The sequence below is a fragment of the Oryzias latipes genome, chromosome 7 (assembly GCF_053564925.1).
Source record: "Oryzias latipes strain Hd-rR chromosome 7, Olatipes_Hd-rR_3.1".
NCBI classification, from domain to species: Eukaryota; Metazoa; Chordata; class Actinopteri; order Beloniformes; family Adrianichthyidae; genus Oryzias; species Oryzias latipes.
The window spans coordinates 15,525,473-15,546,684 of NC_136243.1; the positions used below are offsets into that span (position 1 = coordinate 15,525,473).

Genomic DNA, 21,212 nt, shown 5'->3' on the forward strand with positions numbered 1-21,212 from the left:
GGATTATAAGGTGCACTGTTGTTGGTCACTTTTCTGTATATCCCTTCAAGGATCACACACACTGGTGGTTTGGCAGAGATTTTTAAGCTTCCTTACACATCATTGCATTTTATCCGGGCTGGGGACAGGCCCAGGGAAACCCAGACTTGGGCCCTCTTGTGGCTGCATAGTTAAGCATCAGCGTGAAGGGTCTTCCCAAAGAAATTGAACCCTGATTTCCCATTTGCCAGTGCACTTAACCAACTGAGCCATCCAGCTGATATAATGTTGTTTTTTTTAATTAAGGCTTTTAAGTGTCCCTTATAGTGCAGACAATACGGTGAACAAATTCTCTTTTGTTCAGTTTTTAGTCATTTTTGTTCAAGTAGCAAACATTTTGTAGAAATCAAAATCAAAGAGTCATCCACTATTTTTATGTTTTGTGATTCCAAAGAGTTTTCATTTTCATAAGAAAGTCTGTTTTTTAATGCTGGTAACAGCTCTGAGCGTTAATGAAAAGAACATCAGACTTTTTAAAGTCTTCACTTCTGAATGGACTCTTGCAACAACAGGACAATTTAAGCCATGTTCGGTTTCCTTGGCGGTAATGACAGCGACGTCTGCCCTCCAGGGAATGGACTCCCTAAAGCCTGATGGCTCTTGATGAGAACATGGAGAATAGCATTCTAGACATAGGCTTAAAATTGCATGGTGTTGGGCACCCAATTATCTTTATCATTTGGCCCATAGCTTGTTCAATATATCTCTAACATACAGAGGGAAATTACGATCCGCCCACAAGTAAAAGACGAACCTGAGTGAACTTAACCGCAGAGAAAAACAAAGAGAACACCTAATGGCTTCTGGGAAGAGTGTTTGACCTGAAATGTACACACAACTGCTTGTAAAGGATGCAAGGGTGGGTTTTTCTTGGTTTTCTTTTCAAACGGAAAAAATGGGAAGAGCCAGAATGCCTGGGAGAAATCTCTAGCAATCTCATTGGACACTGAGCCTAATTTTTTGCAGCAACAGGAAATATGCAGTGTGGCACCTTTTTATTTATTTTTTATTATAATTACAGCACTTTCAGCAGCACAGGACACATTACAGCTCTGAGCTCTTTTATCAATATAAGAAAACGTGAAATAATAAAAGGGAGGACTGTCGAAAAGTCAAACGGGGGGAAAAAATGATTAAAAAATACAAAAGCTTTGTCCTATTACTGTAAGTTCAACAAACATGCACACATGGTTAACTGCCTGCAACAAACTGAAAATGACTCTTTATGTGTTCTCAGCCCTCACCAAGCTCACCCATCCATAAAAATCCCATCTCAAGGAGAGCAGAGGTGAGGTCTCCCTCCCTCTCCTTCTCTCTTAGTCATTTTTTTTTTTTTTTACTTTCTCTGTCTTGCTTAGAAATGCCCACACACATACACAAAAAAGCCCCGTCTTTCTGTCTCATAACTACAACCACAATTACTCAGACGATTACTCAGATCAATGGTTCGCCTGGCTGTTTGAGCCCCTGCATTCAGACTGTCCTCGCAGAAAAACAAACCTCAAGGCTGGAGCGCGGTAAACAGAGAGTGTGTGACATGGGGACAGGATAGTGTAATACCACGCAATAACATGAAGGAGAATAGCAAGACCGGCAAAACATATTGTCAGTCACAGCTGTCACACATGAGGGGGTAACACAAAAGTCTATCAACAATGTATCTGTTACAGCCTACAACCCTGTTTCATAGATCTGCACAAGTGCTCCCCTGCCATTAAATCTCTCCAAACACAAAAAAAAGCCAAACAATTTGCTGCTGCAGAGCTCTCCCAGTGGCAGATAGCGCTGCTGAAGAAAAGAGCCTAACAAGGGGTTTGTGGACGATTTTGGGCCCTTTATTTAGAAATGACAATACGTGAGCACACTTAATTATGCAGTCTCTGGTCTAGATCAACGGAGAATCCAGCAGTGAAGTGACTTGTGTGTTCATTAACAGCAAAAGGGACTGCTGAGAAACAATCTGCTTTAGGGGGGGTTTCTTAGTGGGATAAAGACAGAGGCTAAACTTTAGATAAATCCTTTAGAGCTTTAAAGCTAAATAAAGGGAGAATCTGGCCTATATATAGTGACTGTTTGAGCAGAACTTCAGGAGGCAGCTGCCACAGATGCAAGTTTCGACAAATTATGAAAACGTCTGTGATGTATTTGTGTCTTTGTCATTTGCTGTGTATGAGTACTGCTGTGTATATGCCACTTTTTTGCTGTTTGTGTTTGTGGATGTCTTCTTTTGCTGCCGAAGACAATAAAATGTCCGCTTTGTGGGATAAAAAAAAGTTTACCTATTCTATTCTATTCTATTGGACCGTTTGGACGGAGTGATTGTGATGTCACGCATTGAAAACACCTAACTCCCCCCCCTGATGAAATGAAGTTGCAAGTTCTTGTGATTACGGACGTCGCCATGTTGGAACCAGAAATTGTCAGTAAGCAATGATTGGTCCGAGTCGGTCTGAGTCAACGTTTCTATGGCAACCTATCAAGAGTGAGTTTGTTGGAAGGCCTCCCTCCTACCTCTTCGGAGAGTCTGCCAATCAAACGCTGTGAACATTCGACATGGGACAACCTACTTTTATTGAGGCACCTGATTGGTCAGTTTATAACTTGAATAACTTGCACTAAGGAAGAAATATCATGAAAAAAAAGTAGACAAGAAACATGTAGCAGAACAAGAATGATTTTTCTGACAAATAGAATAACTGAGTAAAAGCTGTTTATTTCTCAATAGATGTCTCTGGGATTTTGGTTTCTTTGTGCCAGCAGGTACTTCCTATTTAAAAACCATTGCCAAATGGGAAGGGTCACTTAGTCAAGTTCTCATTTATAGTCAATGATCTTTGCCCAAACATTTCAAAGAAAGGGTATCTACTAATCAACCTAAAATGTATTAATTTTTTATGCACAGTTTTAATCATGTTTAACATGTCTTTCCATGTCCTCTTTTCATCCGTTACAGTTTGAAGAAAAAAAGAACAGGAAAAAGGCAAGTTCTAGGCTGTAATTGATGGCTAAACTTCAGCTTTCCCTCTGAGGGTCTGCTCAGGTCCTGATCCCCTGGCCTCAAACTGAAACAATCACTCTTAGTTAACGACAACACTTCAGTTATTGACAGCGTGATCCTGTAAAGCAGACACTTCAATCAACAGAGCAGCCGCAGGAGGTGTTGTGTTGGAGAACAAAACAAGGAGGGGAGGGGGGGGCATGGGGGCATGGGGACGGATGAAATCAAGAGCTAAATGCATGAATTGATGAATGAATAATAGATTGGCCAGCTACTGGCTTTTCAGAGCAGCTATGCAGTATTAATAACTGACTCTTACTGTTCGTCTCTGTGTCATCACTGATACTCTTAGGTGGACCGTGGCCAGCATAACACACTGCTGATCTGTACATTCGATCCGGATTACGAACTTTCTTCAGTCCTTCAGGAGGCAAAGAGAAAAGTAGAGACAAATCCAGAAGAAAAGAAACAATTCACCCCCCTGTAAAGTGTGAGAACTTAACAAACTCCCCATGCAAGCAACATCCACAGAAACTAAGCATTGCATACATTTCAAACAAACACAGAATCATGGTTAAAATTCAACGTTGGCTCTTTAACATACATGCTTGACTTACTGAATATGTTTATCCCGTCAAGAAAAAGAACACACAGTGGGCTAATAAGGGTCACCGCTGCTGCGGCCCGCTTTGATACAGGTCAGTGAGGTTTCAGATTGTTCTGGTGGTAAACTGAATGATTTGATACAATCAATCAGAAGAGGCCGCGCCAAGCGGCGTGTAAAGGTCTATTACGTGCAGGCATCAGCAGCCACAGACCGGACCTGATCCATGTTTCACTGATCCAATTAAAAACGAAGCGCCCACTTTGAACACAGACGCAGGGAGAGCAAGACCGTCACATTTAGCCCTTCTTTTAAAAATAGCAAGCATTTATACCCTGGCGGCACAAACATTTTGCTACTTTTTTTTACAAGTCTGATTGCATTGACGTTTAATCTGCTTCCTTACCCTGAACTTTTGTGTGAAACATTAACATCGTGAAACTTTGTGGGACTGCGCTGCCCTAAAAGTTCAAGCGAATCGAGCACTTTAAGCTGCTGTGGGGATTTTTTCTGTTGCAACTTGAAATCTAACTGCTTGTTAACACTCCTATTGGAAGTTTTGTATCAGTTAACTATCTTTTCATTAATATATTAGCTTTTTTATTTTATTTTATGTTGTTCCAATATGCCAGGAAGTATTGCTAAGTCGTAAAAAGAAAAAAGAAAAAAAACGGATGCAGAATGATTCAACCTCCAAGCATTATCAAAAAACGTCAGGCTTGTCGTTGAAAATCGCCTTGTTTCATTTCCCCACATAAGACTCCAGCGCTCGAATATTTGTATAAAATTCTGCTAAAGTAGATTTCAAAGACCCCGTGGCAGTCGTTTTATCAAGAGCAGTGTCATTGTAAGACATATCAAGCCTGTCCTCTCTGTGCCCTTCTGGCCTTGTGCTTAAAGTAACACGCACACAGAGCTTTTTATGAGTGTGAAGGGGTGGGGGGGGGGGGGGGGGTAACCCTGAGGGCCTGGGACATTCAGTTAGACTTGAGACAAAAAAAAAAATCCCAGGATGTAAACTGTACAGGACAGAGTAAGTCTGGGGTCACGGCCTCCTGGTTTAACATAAGATGTGAGCCTCTCTTGTTATGGGCCATCATAAGACATGCCAAACAAGCTCCAGCCATCAACGCCGCCCACGTTCCACAAGGACAAAGGGCTGATGGGAGCAAGGCTCAGCTCCCTGGGTAGCTGAACACAGGTACACGTTATGTAAAATAAAAAAACGCAAAAAGTCATTGTCTCTGAAAAATCCCCCTTTGCATAAATGAAAAGCTAGGAAAAATACATACAGGAGTAAAGGCTCCTGACAGCTCTATGTGTGCGCTTTGAGGACTAGGTTTGCATAAGGCGACATGGCATTTACATAAAGGTATGAGGCAATCTCCTTCTCTACGCTCTCCTCCTCCTTTTTTTCCCACTGACCGGTCTCCCAGGAACACTGAAAATAACTTGACCAGCTCAGCAATGGGACTTTCAAGTCAGGGTTTTCTGTGACGCCGCTGTGTGTCGGTTATCACCTATAAATCCAATGTTTCAAGTTCATCTACGCCAAGGAATATATTAGGACTCTACACGTTGGCACATAGTTACCGTCACAAAACCAGATGTCTTCTTCTTAATTTTTTTTTTTATTTTTCTTTTATTTGGAGCCAGACTTTTAGTTAGTGAGCTTATTTAGCTCAATACCACCCCCTGGTGGCACTGCCTATAACTGTTGGCACACTGACATGCAAACAACTAAAGTTTGATCATTTTCCCTTCAAATAAAGACAATTAAGGAACATAACAACCCTTACACACTCAAACAAAACTCGCTTTTAAAGTTGGCAAGACAAAAGTTTGAAACTTGCAACAGAATAATGACTAAGTTTTGAAAACAGACTAACTTTTTAAACAATTTGCCTAGAAAGAATTTCAGCGCTCTCCTTATGGTAGTCTTCAAAGTCTAAAATCCTCTTTCTGCTACATCTCAAAGTCAAATATGAACCAATTTGGCGTTCGTGTGGCAAAAAGAAAAATTATTATAATTCAATATCCTTGTTATGCTCAGTTTTGCTAAATAAAAAAGTTATAACATGACAAAACTGGGGGGAAAGTGTAGGATTAATAAAAACTGGATATGTGCCAATGGGTAAGATAACATACAATTTTTTCTTAAACTATTTTAGTCTTTGTTTTGTTTTCATGCAGGCATGATTGCTCACCCCAAATTTCCATGGGCTTTTCTGAATGGTAACAGATCCCTCAGAGCATATGTAAACGAATATTCCAATATAAATGGTAATTTATTAAGTCTGGAGGAGTCTATTTATCTTTATTTTATTTTTGGAGGGGGGCTTATAGAATCAGGGAGGAAGTCATGATTCTGCTGAAAGTGGAGTCATGGGCAGACTGCTGGAAGCCCTGATCTCCATCCTGTCCGTTCCCTCCAGTGTGATGGCATTTCAGAGCGCGTTATGCGCAGCAGCAGGCGTTACAACGCTTTTATTAGACCCCAGTTTCAGCCCAAATATAGGCCAAGTAGTACGAATTGGCATTTGAAGGAAAGAAGGAAATAAAAACAAACAAACAAACAAACAAAAAACGTGCGCGCGAGGGGGGAAAAAATACATCACTTCTGACTGAGTCGTAAACACTAGTCGCAAAGGAAACGCACGCGCCACCAAAACAATAAAAAAACGCACATCAAAGATGTCTGACAGCTTATTGTTTCGGTTAATTTGAGTTAAGGAAAGCAGCGACTAAACTCGCAGAACCTTTGAAAGCGGAGCAATAAGGAAAGAAGTTGGTCGATGCCGACGACATGCTGTCATTAACTTAGCTTTGTTGGGAACTACTTAAAGGTGGAGGTTTTGGCGGCTCTGGAGCAGGTGGAGCGGCGGAAAGCGGGACTTTTACAGCGCTGACTGCGTGTCCCCGTGGCGTGGTTTTTTTTCTTTCTTTTCTTTTTTTTAAATGTGGGCTACGCTGGGAATAGTGGCTGGCTAGAATGGAGGCTAATATTAGCTGGCTAGTGATGTCTCCACGTTTGAGCTGCCTGTTCGGAACAGCGGAGCCGTTCCCCGCCGAACATTTCTCCACTTGTCCTCTCGCCTGTGCGCACACTTACGAGCCTTCCGAACAACCGCACCGCGCTCTCACCACTAAATTAATCCCATCATATTGCTCTTACCTTCCGGCTTGTTTTCGGCAGCCATTTCCCCTTCACGCGCAACATCCTCCTCCTCCTCACGACCGTGGGTACCACGCGCGTGCACGGGGAGGACAGCACGAGGAGGGAGCGAAGGAGCAGGGGGAAAAAAGAAGAGGGGAGTCGATCCGAACTTACTATTGGCTGTGAGGAGGAGACTGGCAAAGAAAAACAACACAACTCCCCTCACCTCCGCACCAAAAAACCATTACTTATTCTATCAATAGTATTGTTCATATTCTCGTCTTTTTCTGTATTCAGATGAGCTGCAAGTCTAAAAATACACGTTTTCACATAAAACGGCAACAAAGGGAATTTAAAAAGTTATTTTTTGATGCAGTTTCATCCCATGCACTGCTGTTTAACCCAATTTGCCAGTTTCTTTCCATGCAATATCAAGTTGTACACAAAATATTTCCCAGGTACTGGGAGTCCCACTGAGTTTTGTAAGGGCTTTAGCAGTGGATTGGTTTGTCAATTTACATGGCAGTTTGGGACCTTTAAGACTTCCTTTAAAAAAAACGTTTCCTACAGTAATAATTTAGAATCTTTTATTGGCAAATTAACCAACAAATGTACTATAGGGCCAGCAACTATCAATCATAATACATGTGCTCTCAAATAAGTTCTCCAAATCCAGAGCTGATCTTCAGCGTTGAAGGCAGAGCGCTGTTTGAGGTGGTGGTGCTGAAAGAACAGCTCCCCCGCAGCCTGCAGCATGTGCGCCTCATCAGATGCTTGTTGGTTGTTTCTACAGCTTCAACAAAAAACGAAATAAATGTGATGCAATGATGAAAACCTTTATGTGTGAAGGGGATGTTCTTCCTTTTGCCTTGGTTGCTTCAAGTGGATGCAATTAATGGCCCCTGTGGACATATAGCCCATGGAATGTGTCCTCCTAAAATATGGAAAGATTGGTGTGTTTTTTTTCAGAAACAAAAGACGAATTAGGAAAAAAACACCAATCTTTCCATACAAATTTAATTATTCTAAAGATACGAAGGACATTTGCCTTAATATCATTCTTTGAGCCCGCTTAACAGATTTTAAAGCTCAATTTGATTTGTATTTGCTTGTTTGTTTTGTTTGAAATATGTTACTTTTTCTTTTTGTTAAGATAAAATACTGAAAATAGTGAAACAATATTTCAAACACACATAAACGATTCACCGTAAAAAAAAACAAAAAAACTAAAATGTTGCAGTAGTGTATGCCGAACACAAGTGGGCGCCAGAGTACACAACGAGTCGCTTTGTGCTCTATTTGACACGAAGAAGAGATGACCGGGCATAAACATGGCGGCTGCCTTAGATGAGGAAGATATCTCAAATGAAGATTATTATTCCCTTCTAAATGTCAGAAGAGAGGTATGGTCTGCTACTATCTTCTAACAAATAAACTTGTAGATGCATGTATCAATTAGTCAACGATCTTTGTGTTGTTTGGTATTAGGATTGCTCGCAGACCCATGTGTGTGTTAGCTAAGCAGCTATCTCGTGACCCTCGCTTAATATGTGCATCAACTCTTTGGTTGGAAACTTTTTAAAGAATAGCTCGTATGGGTTTTGCCAGCATAGCTAAGTCTGTTACATGTTGTTGTGGTTACTCTGAAATGTTGGCTGTCAAACTAATAAGTTATGGAATGTGCTAACGGCTAGTCTAGTCAGTGCCACTGCTACCACCACTGAACTCAGTTTTACACACATGCTCCATAGAGTACAGGTTAGAAATGTGTATTTCTACTCAGAAATTATGTGCTTTTTGTACACGGATAGAAGAATTTCCCTAACTTGATAATTGCTGTCTTTAAAAATACTTTGTAAATTCAAATATTTCTTACAAATCAACCTGAAAAAGACTAAAATATCATAGAGAAATAAAGGGGTTAAATGTCTTTTTACAATTTGTAGTGCACTCTAGTTGTTGGATAAAAAAAACATTTTTTTTTCTGGTGTGGGGGGGGGGGGGGGGGGGGGGGTTGTCACACACTTGTTCTCCATATTAGACCATCCCCTGGGGGGGGGCAGTGAGCTGCAGACAAAGCTGCACTCAGGAGCCATTTAAACCCCTCAATCATCCTTTCCCGTTTTTAAAGTCTTCGGTATGACTCAACTGTGGATTTGAACCCATGACCTTCCAGTCTCAGGGCGAACACTAAGGCCACTAGGTTGGTTAAAGGCTATCGAGTTGGTTCAGGCCAATCAGTTGTCTGTTGGTTTAAGTTGATTTGTTTGTTTCTCCTATATAATATGATTTATTGATCTACATCAAAAAAGGCTAAAAGATCTCCTGAGAAATGGTGTCACCAACATTGGCTTCCAACTCGCAACCAGCATTGGGAGGCACAAAAAGGAATATAGCCTGGTTGTGTGTGTGTGTGGGGGGGGGCTTCTCTATTCAGTTGGCACCAGGCAAGGGTTCACTGCACCTTTTACCAGTGTGAAAGAGACTGTGAAATAGCCAAGTGGTCTGTTAAAAACTCTTCATTTTAATGTGCAAAAGCCTGAATGCTATACTTTAAAGAGTTTTATTTTGCTGGTTGCGGTGGATTGCACATCCTTTGAAAAATGGTGCTGTTGGCTTATCGCTGCCGCTCTCAATCCATACAATTAGGTCCAACTTTTGGCAGCAACAGCAAATGGAAAAAAAAAACAAGCAAGATATGGAGAATAGTAGCTAACAGCTCACAGTCTTTTTTTAAAAACCAGCGGATGGTCTATCTTGGCTGTCGTTTTTATTGTAAACCATTTATTCTGCATTTGTCTGTTTTATTGTGTAGAGCTGAAACTTAGACTTAAGTGCTGCATTTCAGTGAGTTTAGATCATTCATGATTACATGAATACTGTATTGTATAGCTCTTTTTCTAAAGAATAAGGGGTATTCTGTTAGTTTAGGGAAAGCACTTGTTTCATTTTCCTGGTGCACATTTTCTCAGTGTTTTTTGTTTTCATTTGTTTGCTTCAGGCCACACAGGAGGAGCTGAAGGCGGCATACAGGCGTCTGTGCATGCTGTACCACCCCGACAAACACAGGGATCCCGAGCTAAAGCGCCAAGCAGATCGGCTTTTCAACAGTGTACATGAAGCTTATGAAGGTGAGTGAACTTGATTTAACATTCTTTTTCTTTTCATTGTATGAATAGTCTTACATCAGCTGATGCCTTTGAATACTAAGCGGATCAACAGCAGGCACATCTGTACATAGTGCAACATTGTTTTGGTGGAAACACACTAGGAAAAGGATGCGACACAAACCAGCGCATGATATCAATAGAGGTTATTTAGGAAAAGCAGAGGTTTGGAAGAATTTTCTTCCTCACCTTTGTGGCAGATTGAATAAAAGTCACAAACTTAACTAGTAGTTGCATATAGATGGATTACGTACATTGTTTACTCACTTTTTGGTGTATAGTTTATTCATATTTTAAATGTAATATTTTTTTCTAGTGCTTAGTGACCCACAGACACGAGCGATCTATGATATCTATGGCAAGAGAGGACTTGATGTTGAAGGATGGGAGGTAAGTGTATCAGTAACTATGGTTGTTTGTTAAAATGATGTCTTTGTTGAGTTCTTGTTTACTATTTTGTGTAATTTTTATCACCTAAATATAAATACACTGCTAAACTTTTGGCTTCTCTTTTCATTTCATTGCTATTAAATTTTAAATGACTCACTTGGTTATTTTTAATATTGTTGCAACTTCTTGTCATCTCAGACAAAGCCTTTGATTATGGCTTCAATTACAGGTGAATAATTCTGGGCTCTAGCTTATATTTAAAAATGTACTTTTTAGAATCTGTTTCAAAATAGATATTGAATCCATCTTTAATCAAAAATGTAAATTGAAACACTTATTAAGCCATGTCCCCTTTTTTTTATCAAGCAATACAATCAGATTTTTGTCAGTCTTTAGTGTAAGAAGCTTCAACTATATGAAGTTTGACACAGACTTCGGCATCTAATTAAATCAAAAATCAAATAAAATTGCAAACTTGTGAAGCAGAGTGGATCTAGTTGTTTGGAAGTGTAACCCAACTTTGCTGTTGACCTTAAAGTTGAACAAAAAATGACTGCCTCTTTCCTATTCCCTGTGACTCCCTCAAGTTCTGCTTCTTTCTGCAGGTGGTGGAGAGGAGAAGAAGCCCAGCAGAAATCCGAGAGGAGTATGAGCGGCTCCAGAGGGAGCGAGAGGAGAGAAGGCTTCAGCAAAGGACCAACCCAAAAGTACGCTGGGGGGAAGATAATAATAATAATAATAATAATAATAATGGATTGGATTTATCTGCGTTTTTCCAGACGCTCAAAGCGCTTACATTGTGTCCATTATTCATTCATATTTGGTGACGGTAAGCTACTGTTGTAGCCACAGCTGCCCTGGGGCAGACTGACGGAGGCGTGGCTGCCATTTCGCGCATCACCATCACCGGGACCATTCATGCACATTCACACACCAGTGGAGCCACGGAGGGTGAAGTGTCTTGCCCAAGGACACAACAACATTTTGGCTGGTGGGAGCGGGGATCGAACCGCCAACCCTTCGATCATTGGACGACCCGCTCAACCACCTGAGCCACTGTCGCCCAGAACCGATTGAATCTGAACTCATTCCGGTTCCTTGTTCTTTTTATAATGTGTCATCATTGTTTTGCAGGGAATGATAAGCGTTGGCATTGATGCCACAGACCTTTTCGACAGATATGAGGAGGACTTTGAGGATATGGTTGGAGGTGGACTTCCATATGTAGAAATCAACAAGATGCACATATCCCAGTCAATAGAAGTTTGTGAATTTTTGTTTTTTTTTAGTTCTATGGAAGAAATATTCCTCACATGTGATTCCTACTCAAACGTGTGTGTTCCACTTCAGGCTCCTCTAACAACCAGAGACACAGCCACTCTGTCTGGATCCTTGTCCACCCACAATGGAAATGGAGGTGGAACCATCAACTTGGCCCTCAGAAGAGTCACCTCTACGAGAGGGTGGGGCGAGGTGTGTTTGTTACTAAACACCAGTCTTCCTGTGTTCCTCCACATTAGTTGATATTCAAGCAGCATTATTTTTGTGTTTATGCAGGTGGAGTTAGGAGCTGGGGACGCTCACGGACCTCTCTTCGGATTGAAACTATTTCGCAATTTGACGCCACGCTGGTACGATTTGAAACACAGGGAAAGATATGTGATCATACCAGCATGAACAGCTCATAAATGTTCTTTTTTTATTTTTTTGCTTCAGTTTTGTGACTGCTCAATGTGGACTTCAGTTTTCATCACAAGGCGTGCGTCCTGGGGTGACCACGGTGCTTGCCCGTCACCTCGACAAGAACACTATGGGTTATCTTCAGTGGCGCTGGGGGATCCAGTCGTCCATGAATACCAGCATAGTGAGGGACACTAAGAGCAGCCATTTCACTCTGGCGTGTCAGGTTAGCGGCTTCCTTTCAGTTTACAGTCAACAGCCACATAATTCAGCTGTTCATTCAAATGTGCAGGCGTGTAAACGTGCTCAAGATATCTAGGTTTAAATAAAATATCTATCACACTGGTGGCCGGGATAGGCTCCGGCAACCCCGTGACCCCGAAAGGGAATAAACGGGATAGAAAATGAATGAATCTATCACACTGTATGTTTAACTGACTTTGAATGTGTGCTATATGTTGAGGATGTTTTTATTGCATGTTTATTTTTTTGTGCCTATTTTAGGTGTTAAATCCAAATATTTACGTAAAATAATTGAAACTTTGATGCTTAGACCCAACAGGGAGTAAGATGCTGCTAGAATCAAGCTTTGTTCTAGCCGAGAAAAACCCCAGGTGTCTACACCGGCTTGAAATGTACCATCCCTCCGGGCCTACAAGGGATGATGAATCATCCATGAGTGGGTGGTGGAGCTACATTGGGACTTTACTTCTGCAGTGATAGCTGAACAGGGAGAGCAATCCCACATTTAAACTTGGCAGCTCTTGAGTGATTGGTTAATGTAAAAAGGTGCGTGGGGTTGTGATGGCATAAGTGCTCGTAAGGGGCTTTGGTGATGAGGGATATAGGTGGTGTAGTCCTGCTGACCTTTTTCCGACCTTGCCGTTGGAATGTACCTGTGGTCACATGACTCATGTAAGACGATGTCTTTGACTGTGGGAAGTTGCAGCTTTAATCTCCTTCACTTTTTTGACATGAATGTCATTTAGAGTCAACTTTTGCTGCTGCAGCTTTATGCCTCGTGGGCTATTGCTGCAGGTTTAGAACTTCTCTTTGTTGCAATAAATTCATATTGAAGTTTGAGGGTTTTTTTATTTTCCATTTTAAAGCTATTTAGTTAGGCATTACTGCTAGAGGCATTTTTTTCAAACTTTCCTTTTTTCTTTGTAAACCTTTTTGCTATGAGTATCCCTGCAGATACAGATCTGCCTCCAACAGACATTCAAACCCCTTATTTTGAAATTTTATTTAAAACTTAGCATGACTTTACCCTAGTACCTAATGCATTGATTGTATATAAGAACTGGATTAAGTGAGTGTGATGTCACAAAGCCCTGCACAGTAAATAGCAAATTATCGTCATCGCGCTATCAAGCTGTGCAATAGGCATATCGCAAAAGACGGCGAAAATTGCAATAAATGGTTACTTTAAATGTACCAAATCAATCTTAAGGCTGCTTGAAGAACAGTATTTTACAAATCGAATAGATCCATTTTTGCATTTGACCAATCAGATGGACGCCTTCTTGTTGTTAGATGTTCTCCTCCTATGTAGACTAGGGTTAACACTGTTGAAAAGGAAATTATGTTTTTGGTGGTTTTTCTATTTTTTTTTTATGTATCGCAAGTTATATCGTCATCGCAATATTGATCACTAATATTGCAAATCACAGGTTTTCCTCATGTCGTGCAGCCCTAATGTCACACATAGAATTGATGTACTCCCGGTCCATTGAAGCTGTCGGTCTGGGCCGCTTTACTATGACAATCACTCTGGCCAATCAGGAGTGAGTTTGTATGAAGACCACACCCCTACCACTTGAAAGCAGACTATGCAAAATCTGTAAAATTTCTTGAATGTGAGACTATTTACTTTTATTCAGGCACCTGATTGTTCAGTTTATATTTTTGAATAGCTTGCACTAAATATAAAATAAAATGAAAAGAAATTACAACAAGCAAGACTGTGTTAAAAACATGTAGTAGCCCAAGAATGATGCTTCTGACAAATATAATGACTGAGTAATGGCTGTTTATTTCTCAATAAAGGTTTATGGGATTTTGGCTTCAGCAGGTACTTCCTATTTGGAATGTCAGTGGGGGGGTTCACTCTAAGTTTTAGTTATCATTTAGTTCAGCAGATCTAACACAGGTTTGTGACCATTCAGTGCATAATTAACACTAGTTAGTTGATTCATGATCCTTTTGTCTTTGCAGCTTGGCATTCCACACACATTTATGATGATGAGCTACCAGTACAAGTTCCAGGATGAAGACCAGACAAAGATCAAGGGCTCAGTAAAGTATGCTGTCAAACTGCAGTACAAGTTGTAATTGTAACTTCACATAAAAGGGGTTAAAGACCCACTCAGATGAAAATTGTGGTTTTATATGCTCTTGTGGCATTTTTCAGATGATGGACATATTCAAGGGGCCTAATCTTAAACCTTTTATGGTAAAAAAATATCCATATATATATGGTAATATTTTACCTGTAGCACACTTAAGAACAATTTTTGAAAATTAAATGAGTTATTTTTGCAGCTCATTTTCCTACCCGGAAGTAAGACGACTCCATCTCTGAGGCACGTCCAAACTTTTGCTAAGATGGATGTGCAAATTGTGCATGTAAAAGGGACAGCGTTTTTGCCGATCACTGCAAGCTCCTCATAGAGAGTGTGTGTGTGTGTTAGCCCGGGGGCGGTGCAGACTCTTCCTGGAAAGGGCTGTTCTCACTTGTCTACGTCACAATGTGAGAACCCACTCGCTTCTGTGGCTGCTTCTCAGAATATCGCTTTAGGGTTTGTTTTTGTGAGAAATGAGCATTATAATACACTTGAAAGCTCAAAATATTAATTTATCATGGTATAGGCACTTCAGAAAAATTAAGCACAAATTGCATGTCTGAGTATTTCTTTATTCAAATCATTGCGAATAAGGAGCAGAAAAAAAAATGCAGTCTGAAAAAGAGCTTATTTGTGACGTAAAAATACTGACGCTCGACAAAGGACATTTATAGACTCTTTGCCAATGTTCTGCGCAGACTAAAACTTATATTTAAGTAACTGTCAACACATGGCCAACTGTAAAACCACAGGAGACTACATTTGAGGACTAGATGTCTCTGTGCTTAGAGGTTTGACTTTATCCACTGATGAGGATACTTCTACTAAACAAAACCGTATAATAGTCTTTTGATTTTTCTGCATTTCAATTTTTATTTAACTGTTGGAAGTTGGAGAGACAAGCAAAACCTCTTCATCAAAATGACTTCTTTTTGCTTGACAGGTCAGGTTTCTTCGGGACTGTAGTGGAGTATGGAGCTGAGAGGAAGATCAGTCGACACAGCGTGCTCGGGGCGACTGTCAGCGTCGGAGTGCCTCAAGGTGTCACTTTAAAAATCAAGTAAGTGCTCCAGTTTCCTGCCATGTTTCCAGATGTATGATTGTTGCTTGTAGGATTTAATGAGATAAAAACAATCTCAAGAATGTTAGAGGGTTTCCATTTGCGGCTGCAGATAAACATCGACTTCCCTCCATTTGCAGACTGAACAGAGCCAGTCAGACCTATTTCTTCCCCATCCACCTAACGGACCAGCTCCTGCCTAGTGCGGTATTTTACGCCACGGTTGGACCTTTGGTTTTCTACCTCGCCATGCAGCAGCTTATTATTCGACCCTATGTGCGGGCCCAGAAGGAACAGTAAGACGCCATGTCATTGCGTAGCTTGCTTAATGCCAGCAATATGATTTTTTAATAGAATCACATGCATCATTATATTCTGATTTTTATGAGCCAGTTTTATTCCTCCATTTGTCTTTTAATTCTTCAGAGAGTTGGAGAAGCAGAGGGAGAGCTCAGCCTCTAATATAGCCAGGAAGAAACAGGAGGCAGAGGCTGCGGTGAGTGTTGGTACAGATGCTCCACCATCAAGATATATTATTGGCATCCTCAGTTAGGCAAAGGGCTGCAAAAAATATTTTTCAAAAGATTCACAGAAGCTGAATGCTGTGAGATTGTGTTTATGTCTCCTTCACCATGTACTTTTTTTTTTATCTCCAAAGGTTTTGCTCATGCAGGAGTCTGTGCGCAGGATCATTGAAGCTGAAGAGTCCAGAATGGGTAGGAACTTTGAAAAATCCATGTGTGATTCTTTCAGAGCTGTTCATGCGGTGTTTTTAGATGAAATCGGCCCATTTTCATCGAACTCCCTCTTTAGGCAAGCGATTTGCAGCTTTGGCCGCTGCTGTAATCTGTCAAAAGTACAGTTAGACCAACATTGATCATTTCAACGGCTTCATTCAGGCCTCGGCGTATTAGTGGCGAGGACAAGGTGTGGAAACTGCGATTTGTCATAGGACAAACTGGGGGAATGTAACGGCACAAGCCTCTTTCTTTCTACTTGTCTGATGGACATTACAAAAAGAAGTCCAGCATTTGGTTTGCCTTTCAATGCACGCCAGCTTTTGAAGTAATGTTGTGAAGCGAGATGCGCTCCTGGAGTTCATAGGACACGAATGCCAACTCTAGCAAAACACAAACTTTAATTGCACCTCGAGTTTAATGCCTCCACCGCTGCAGTCCAGCCTCTTCCGTCAGGCATAGAGCAGACGGTGCCGGCTGACCCAAACATTTTTCATATTCACTCCATTAAATTACCATGCAAGCTGTTCTGGTGCAGCAAAAAGCAGATATAGCTTTGACATCACTTAATGCCACAACAGAAGATTTATGCTTGTGTTTGCTCAGTTTTTCTCTAACTTTATTGTAAGTTTACTTACCGGTACTAATTTATTTCAAAAAGAAAAAACAAATTGGATTATCAGGCCTGTTCCATTCTGTAGAACCCATCCAGCGTATTTTAGATTTCACAAATGTTCTACACCACTAATGCGCTCTTTTCTAAACTGCATTTTTTTTGGTCTGCTCTCGATTCACAACAATATGAATAAAGAAATACTCAGAAATGCAGTTTTCTGCCTATGGATCTTCATAAATGTCCTCCGCCATCAGAAGAAATGCCACAAGAACATGTCAAAAACACCCAAAATACAATTTTCCTCGGAGTGAGTCTTTACCATACATATAAGAAAAGATGAAGCAATCATTTAGAAAGAATTTTGGCTGTCAAAATATGTGAATTGAGATTCAGATGGACATCAAGGGTAAGGAAAGTAGAAGTTGCAGACTGAAGGTAAGTACCCAAACACATGCAGTAGAGAAGCATGTCTGGGCACAGGTATCCAAGAGTTATTCAAGGTTTCTGGGGTTTCGTCTTTTCTGTTTGGGATGCAATGTTTGAACGGTGTTTTTTTTTTTAGAAAGGAAGGAAAGTTCAATTATATAGTACTTATATAGCAGCCATGCAAAGTTATTATATAAATTAGGAAGTACATTAGGAAAAATGAAGGGGAGCGGTTGAAACAATCTTAAAGAAAAAAAAACCTGTATAATTATGTCTTACTGTCTGAAAACTAAAGGTTATTTTAAGCAAATTCCCATGTGGAAAAGAGACATATAACCTATAATAAACTCATTTAGTTTTTATTAGAAGTGTGGTAACGGATGTAACAAGAAAAAGTCAGGCAGGCGGATGCATCCGCTCCTCTGCAGGGTGGGGGGTCCTGAGCTTGCATAGTATCAATGTTCAGCAAAGCAGAGGCTCAATCGTTTGAAAGTCATTTCTGTTTCCCCACTAGGCCTCATCATTCTCAACGCATGGTACGGCAAATTTGTCACGGACAACAGCCGAAAACACGAGAGGGCAAAGGTCATTGATGTGACTGTGCCACTGCAGTGTCTGGTGAAAGACTCCAAACTCATCCTCACTGAGGCCTCAAAGGTAGCAGCAATGTCTCCTGACAAGAATAGCAGGAGATTTTTTTTTTTTTACAGCTGTAGAGTTAGTTTGTTTTGTTGAGATAAATGCATCAGTGTTCTAAACGGATGTTCACAGCTTGCTGTATTAGGGTTGAGTTTGCTGCATTGCTTTGTCTTTCCAGTCGGGACTCCCTGGCTTCTATGACCCCTGCGTCGGGGAGGAGAAGAGCCTCAAGGTGCTGTATCAGTTCCGTGGAGTCATGCATCAAGTCTTGTCAGGAGACACAGAACCACTCAGGATACCAAAGCAATGTAAGCTGCTCATAAATAATGCAGGAGTATTTTTTTTTCATAGGATTTCTTAGCATTTACTTATTACTTGTTTTTTATTCAGAATAGATCAAAATGACGCAGTTGTTGTTGTTATTTCTTTGCTGAACAGCTCACAGGATCGATGCAGACACATAGGAGTTCCTCTGCTGCCCAAGACAACTCATCTCTCCAATGCTGGACAGAAGATGGGAACGCTCAATTTTAGAAACCAGATGGATTTTTGTCTTTGTTACTCAGAACCCATAGATTTAACTGCTTGTCTTTATATTCATTTTAAACTTTCAAAGCAAAGTTATTTCATCACAGTCTAAGTTTATTTAAAAATAGAACATTATCAAGGGACAGGGTCCGGAGTCTGCAAATGTGACAGCAAAATGAATGGTTACCACGGCGATTGGAGTCTGCTAGCCCCTGTGGTACCCATTTATTTGGTATGGCTTTGTTTGTTTCACACTGAGTTCTGTGTTGAGCAAAAACTTCAGTGCCTACTTGATTGAAAATATGACAAAACCTCTGATAACTTGCCATATTATTAAAGAATCTCTCTCATGTTGATCAAATTAAACCAGTATTTTACAGAGTTTTTTGTTGTGTTAAACTAAACTACATCATTCAAATATATCATTCTGCTATTGCATTCATGTACTGCCCTGTTTAAAAGGACTGATAGCTTAGAAAGAGATGAGTCCTCCTCTTTAACCTCATATGGAGAAGTAAAACAAGCATAGACATCACACAAAATGATTTTGACTTCAACTTAAAAAAAAATATGCCTTAATACTGAGAGAATGAAAATATTGTAATATATGTATATTCAATTGCACTAAAGTGTAAAGAAAAGCACATCATAAAAGCAACAGGCGTCACTAAGTTGATGCACCTGACTCCCCAAAGTGTTGAAATGATGTGACTGGAGATAAAACTTGGGTCATTTGAAATGAGTTGTAAGGTTGTTTCTGTCGTGTCAGAAATTTGCATTAATTATTAATCAAAGATGAGTATTTTGGAAAGTTAAAAAAAGTAGAGATACGGGGAGAAACTAATTAGAAGCCAACATGTGGTTTAAATTGTTTTATAAAACACAACTTTTATTTTGCCTTGATTAAAGCAAATGGCTTTAATGAGGAGGACCACAGCTGCCATGGTTAAGTGAATGAAAGGAATACATGTTCAAAAGAACAAGCCTTCATTATAAGTGGAAGTGATTTAACTAATGACAAATTGTAGGGTTCAAACTAAATTAACAAAGATTACCTGTTTTCATCAGAGGATTGAATTCCTCAAAAGACCCAAATTGATTTAACAAGCAATCAAAAAAATAAATTATTTTTAAGCTCCTGTTTTTCTCGGTAATGGGGAAATTTTAACATTTCTGATGAATGCTACAAGCAGGGATGCTGAAAAACTAAAGACTTGGGACAAAGGAGAAAAGGGAATATCAGCCAGTGAAGTGCACTGACAACCTAGGGGTGTGACTTCCGTGATGAAGCCTGTGCAAAATAAAAAGCCTGCTTAAGGGCTGTTCTTTTTATTCTTGGCCTTTTTTTAAATAAATTACACAATTTACATTTTTGAATATTAAATTTTAACAATTGAATCAATCACATTTAAGTTTTACTCCATTAACTTTTACTTGTCCTTTGATTTTCAACTCCAATAATTTGCCTGTTATGATTAAACGATTTCAGAAGCTTCTTTTCTTTCATGAGAACCACTTTGGCTTTTTGTCCCACTCAATAAAGTGGTGGTTTAAGTGTTAGTATGTTGTTTAGTGTAGTTTCTAAGCTTTGTTTTTTCAGTCACGAAAAAGAAGAGTAGAGGTTTTTGGTTGCAATCTCTTCAGCTGTGCTTTCACAAGGCAGAGGGTTCAGGTAAGTATTTCCCACAAGATCACTGACCTGAAGGCTCCTCTGCACTGCACACATGTGCATGAGAGCTAACATCTTGTTTCCTGTAGCAATTTTATAAAAGTGTTCAAATCTTCTGTAGAGAAAAAAACAACAAAACCACTATACAAATCCTGAATGAGGCTGTCTGCCAGACTGACTGAAATTATTATAGCTGGAAATTATTAACATATAATTATTATGTTCAGTAAGTCACAAGCAGCTGCTGAAACCACTTAAAAAAGCTTCCGAAGTTGCTCACATTTCTAAGGGAGTTATTTCGTTAAAAAAGACAACCCCTACTTTGATTTTTTCCCTTTTGTTTTTACATATAGAAAATAATCTTTTTTTTTGTTAGATGTTTTTTTTAATAAAGCAGTGCTGCTTTATTTTTCCTGTAAAGACATTGTAATGACTTCATACTCTGCACCAGATGTGGAGCCATTAGCATTTTCTGAAACCAAATATAAGGAGAAACATTTCCTTGCAAAAAGTTAGTTTTTTCTAAGAACTAGAACAGATAATTAATACATTATTTTTCCCGCTAAGACTCGTGAAGCCATTTGGATGAGAGCTAAAAATGTATCAAAGAAAGAAGACTTTCAGCCCAGGTGTCATAATTTTACTTCAAGACCCCAAAGTTAAATGAAACAATGCCTCATGTCATGTTTAGCCTAAATCAAAGAACCTGTGTTGATTTTTTAGCCCATAGATTGTACAAAGGGGCAGTGATTCATTACAACTTAAATTGTTTGCACAGAAGTAACTCTATGTTGAAATCCCATCATCTCAGTGTTTACACATTTCCGGCTAGCTTACAGTCCTTCACAACCCAAAGCTAACATTAGCGGTACAACAAAACCGGCGGGCAAAAGGCAAACAGTTTTGAGCCAGATGACAGCTCCAATGAGGAAAATGAATGCATTAATGTATCTATTTGTCTGCGAATTGATGCAAAATCGGGAGGAGCAGGGATTCTTTGGCCCGCCCATTTCCGTTGCTGCGTCACAACCATTGAGAGCATACGCTAACTGGACTGAGTGGGTGTGACATCACCCATTGAAAATGTCTAACTTCCAACTGCAGCCAAAAGAAGCCCATTCAGTCGCCATTTTTCCATGATATGGATATCGCCATGT

General features: G+C 40.0%; 2 protein-coding genes across 5 annotated transcripts in view; one reads left to right on the forward strand and one right to left on the reverse strand.

Moving 5' to 3' along the window:
• camta1a (calmodulin binding transcription activator 1a) overlaps positions 1-21,212 on the reverse strand; it is a 357,406-nt gene that overhangs the window by 316,335 nt on the left and 19,859 nt on the right. The window contains exons 1-2 of one of the 4 annotated variants that reach the window (XM_023956772.2): positions 6,817-6,998; positions 3,357-3,458 (exon numbers count right to left, since the gene is read on the reverse strand). The exons of 1 other annotated variant lie outside the window; for it this stretch is intronic. In XM_023956772.2, the coding sequence (XP_023812540.1) occupies positions 3,357-3,458; positions 6,817-6,841 (127 nt within the window). In that variant the 5' untranslated portion in view covers positions 6,842-6,998. Of the gene's footprint in view, positions 1-3,356; positions 3,459-6,816; positions 6,999-21,212 lie in introns of those variants that run through there. 2 more of the 4 variants (XM_023956777.2, XM_023956776.2) reach the window with 2 other exon arrangements.
• On the forward strand, positions 8,045-18,766 carry dnajc11a (DnaJ (Hsp40) homolog, subfamily C, member 11a). The gene is made up of 16 exons (XM_004070839.5): positions 8,045-8,201; positions 9,800-9,929; positions 10,282-10,355; positions 10,961-11,062; positions 11,490-11,618; positions 11,706-11,828; positions 11,913-11,986; positions 12,072-12,261; positions 14,253-14,338; positions 15,324-15,440; positions 15,581-15,736; positions 15,867-15,936; positions 16,099-16,156; positions 17,734-17,876; positions 18,037-18,166; positions 18,297-18,766. The coding sequence occupies exons 1-16, from the start codon at positions 8,130-8,132 to the stop codon at positions 18,320-18,322; spliced, it is 1,680 nt and encodes a 559-aa protein (XP_004070887.1). The 5' UTR covers positions 8,045-8,129; the 3' UTR covers positions 18,323-18,766.

Bases quoted from the DNA above. Each gene is read 5' to 3' on its own strand.
- dnajc11a (XM_004070839.5), top strand. From the start codon at position 8,130: ATGGCGGCTGCCTTAGATGAGGAAGATATCTCAAATGAAGATTATTAT. The intron at 14,339-15,323 runs GTATGCTGTCAA...TTTGCTTGACAG, and splicing joins AAGATCAAGGGCTCAGTAAA to GTCAGGTTTCTTCGGGACTG. The intron at 16,157-17,733 runs GTAGGAACTTTG...TTTCCCCACTAG, and splicing joins AGCTGAAGAGTCCAGAATGG to GCCTCATCATTCTCAACGCA.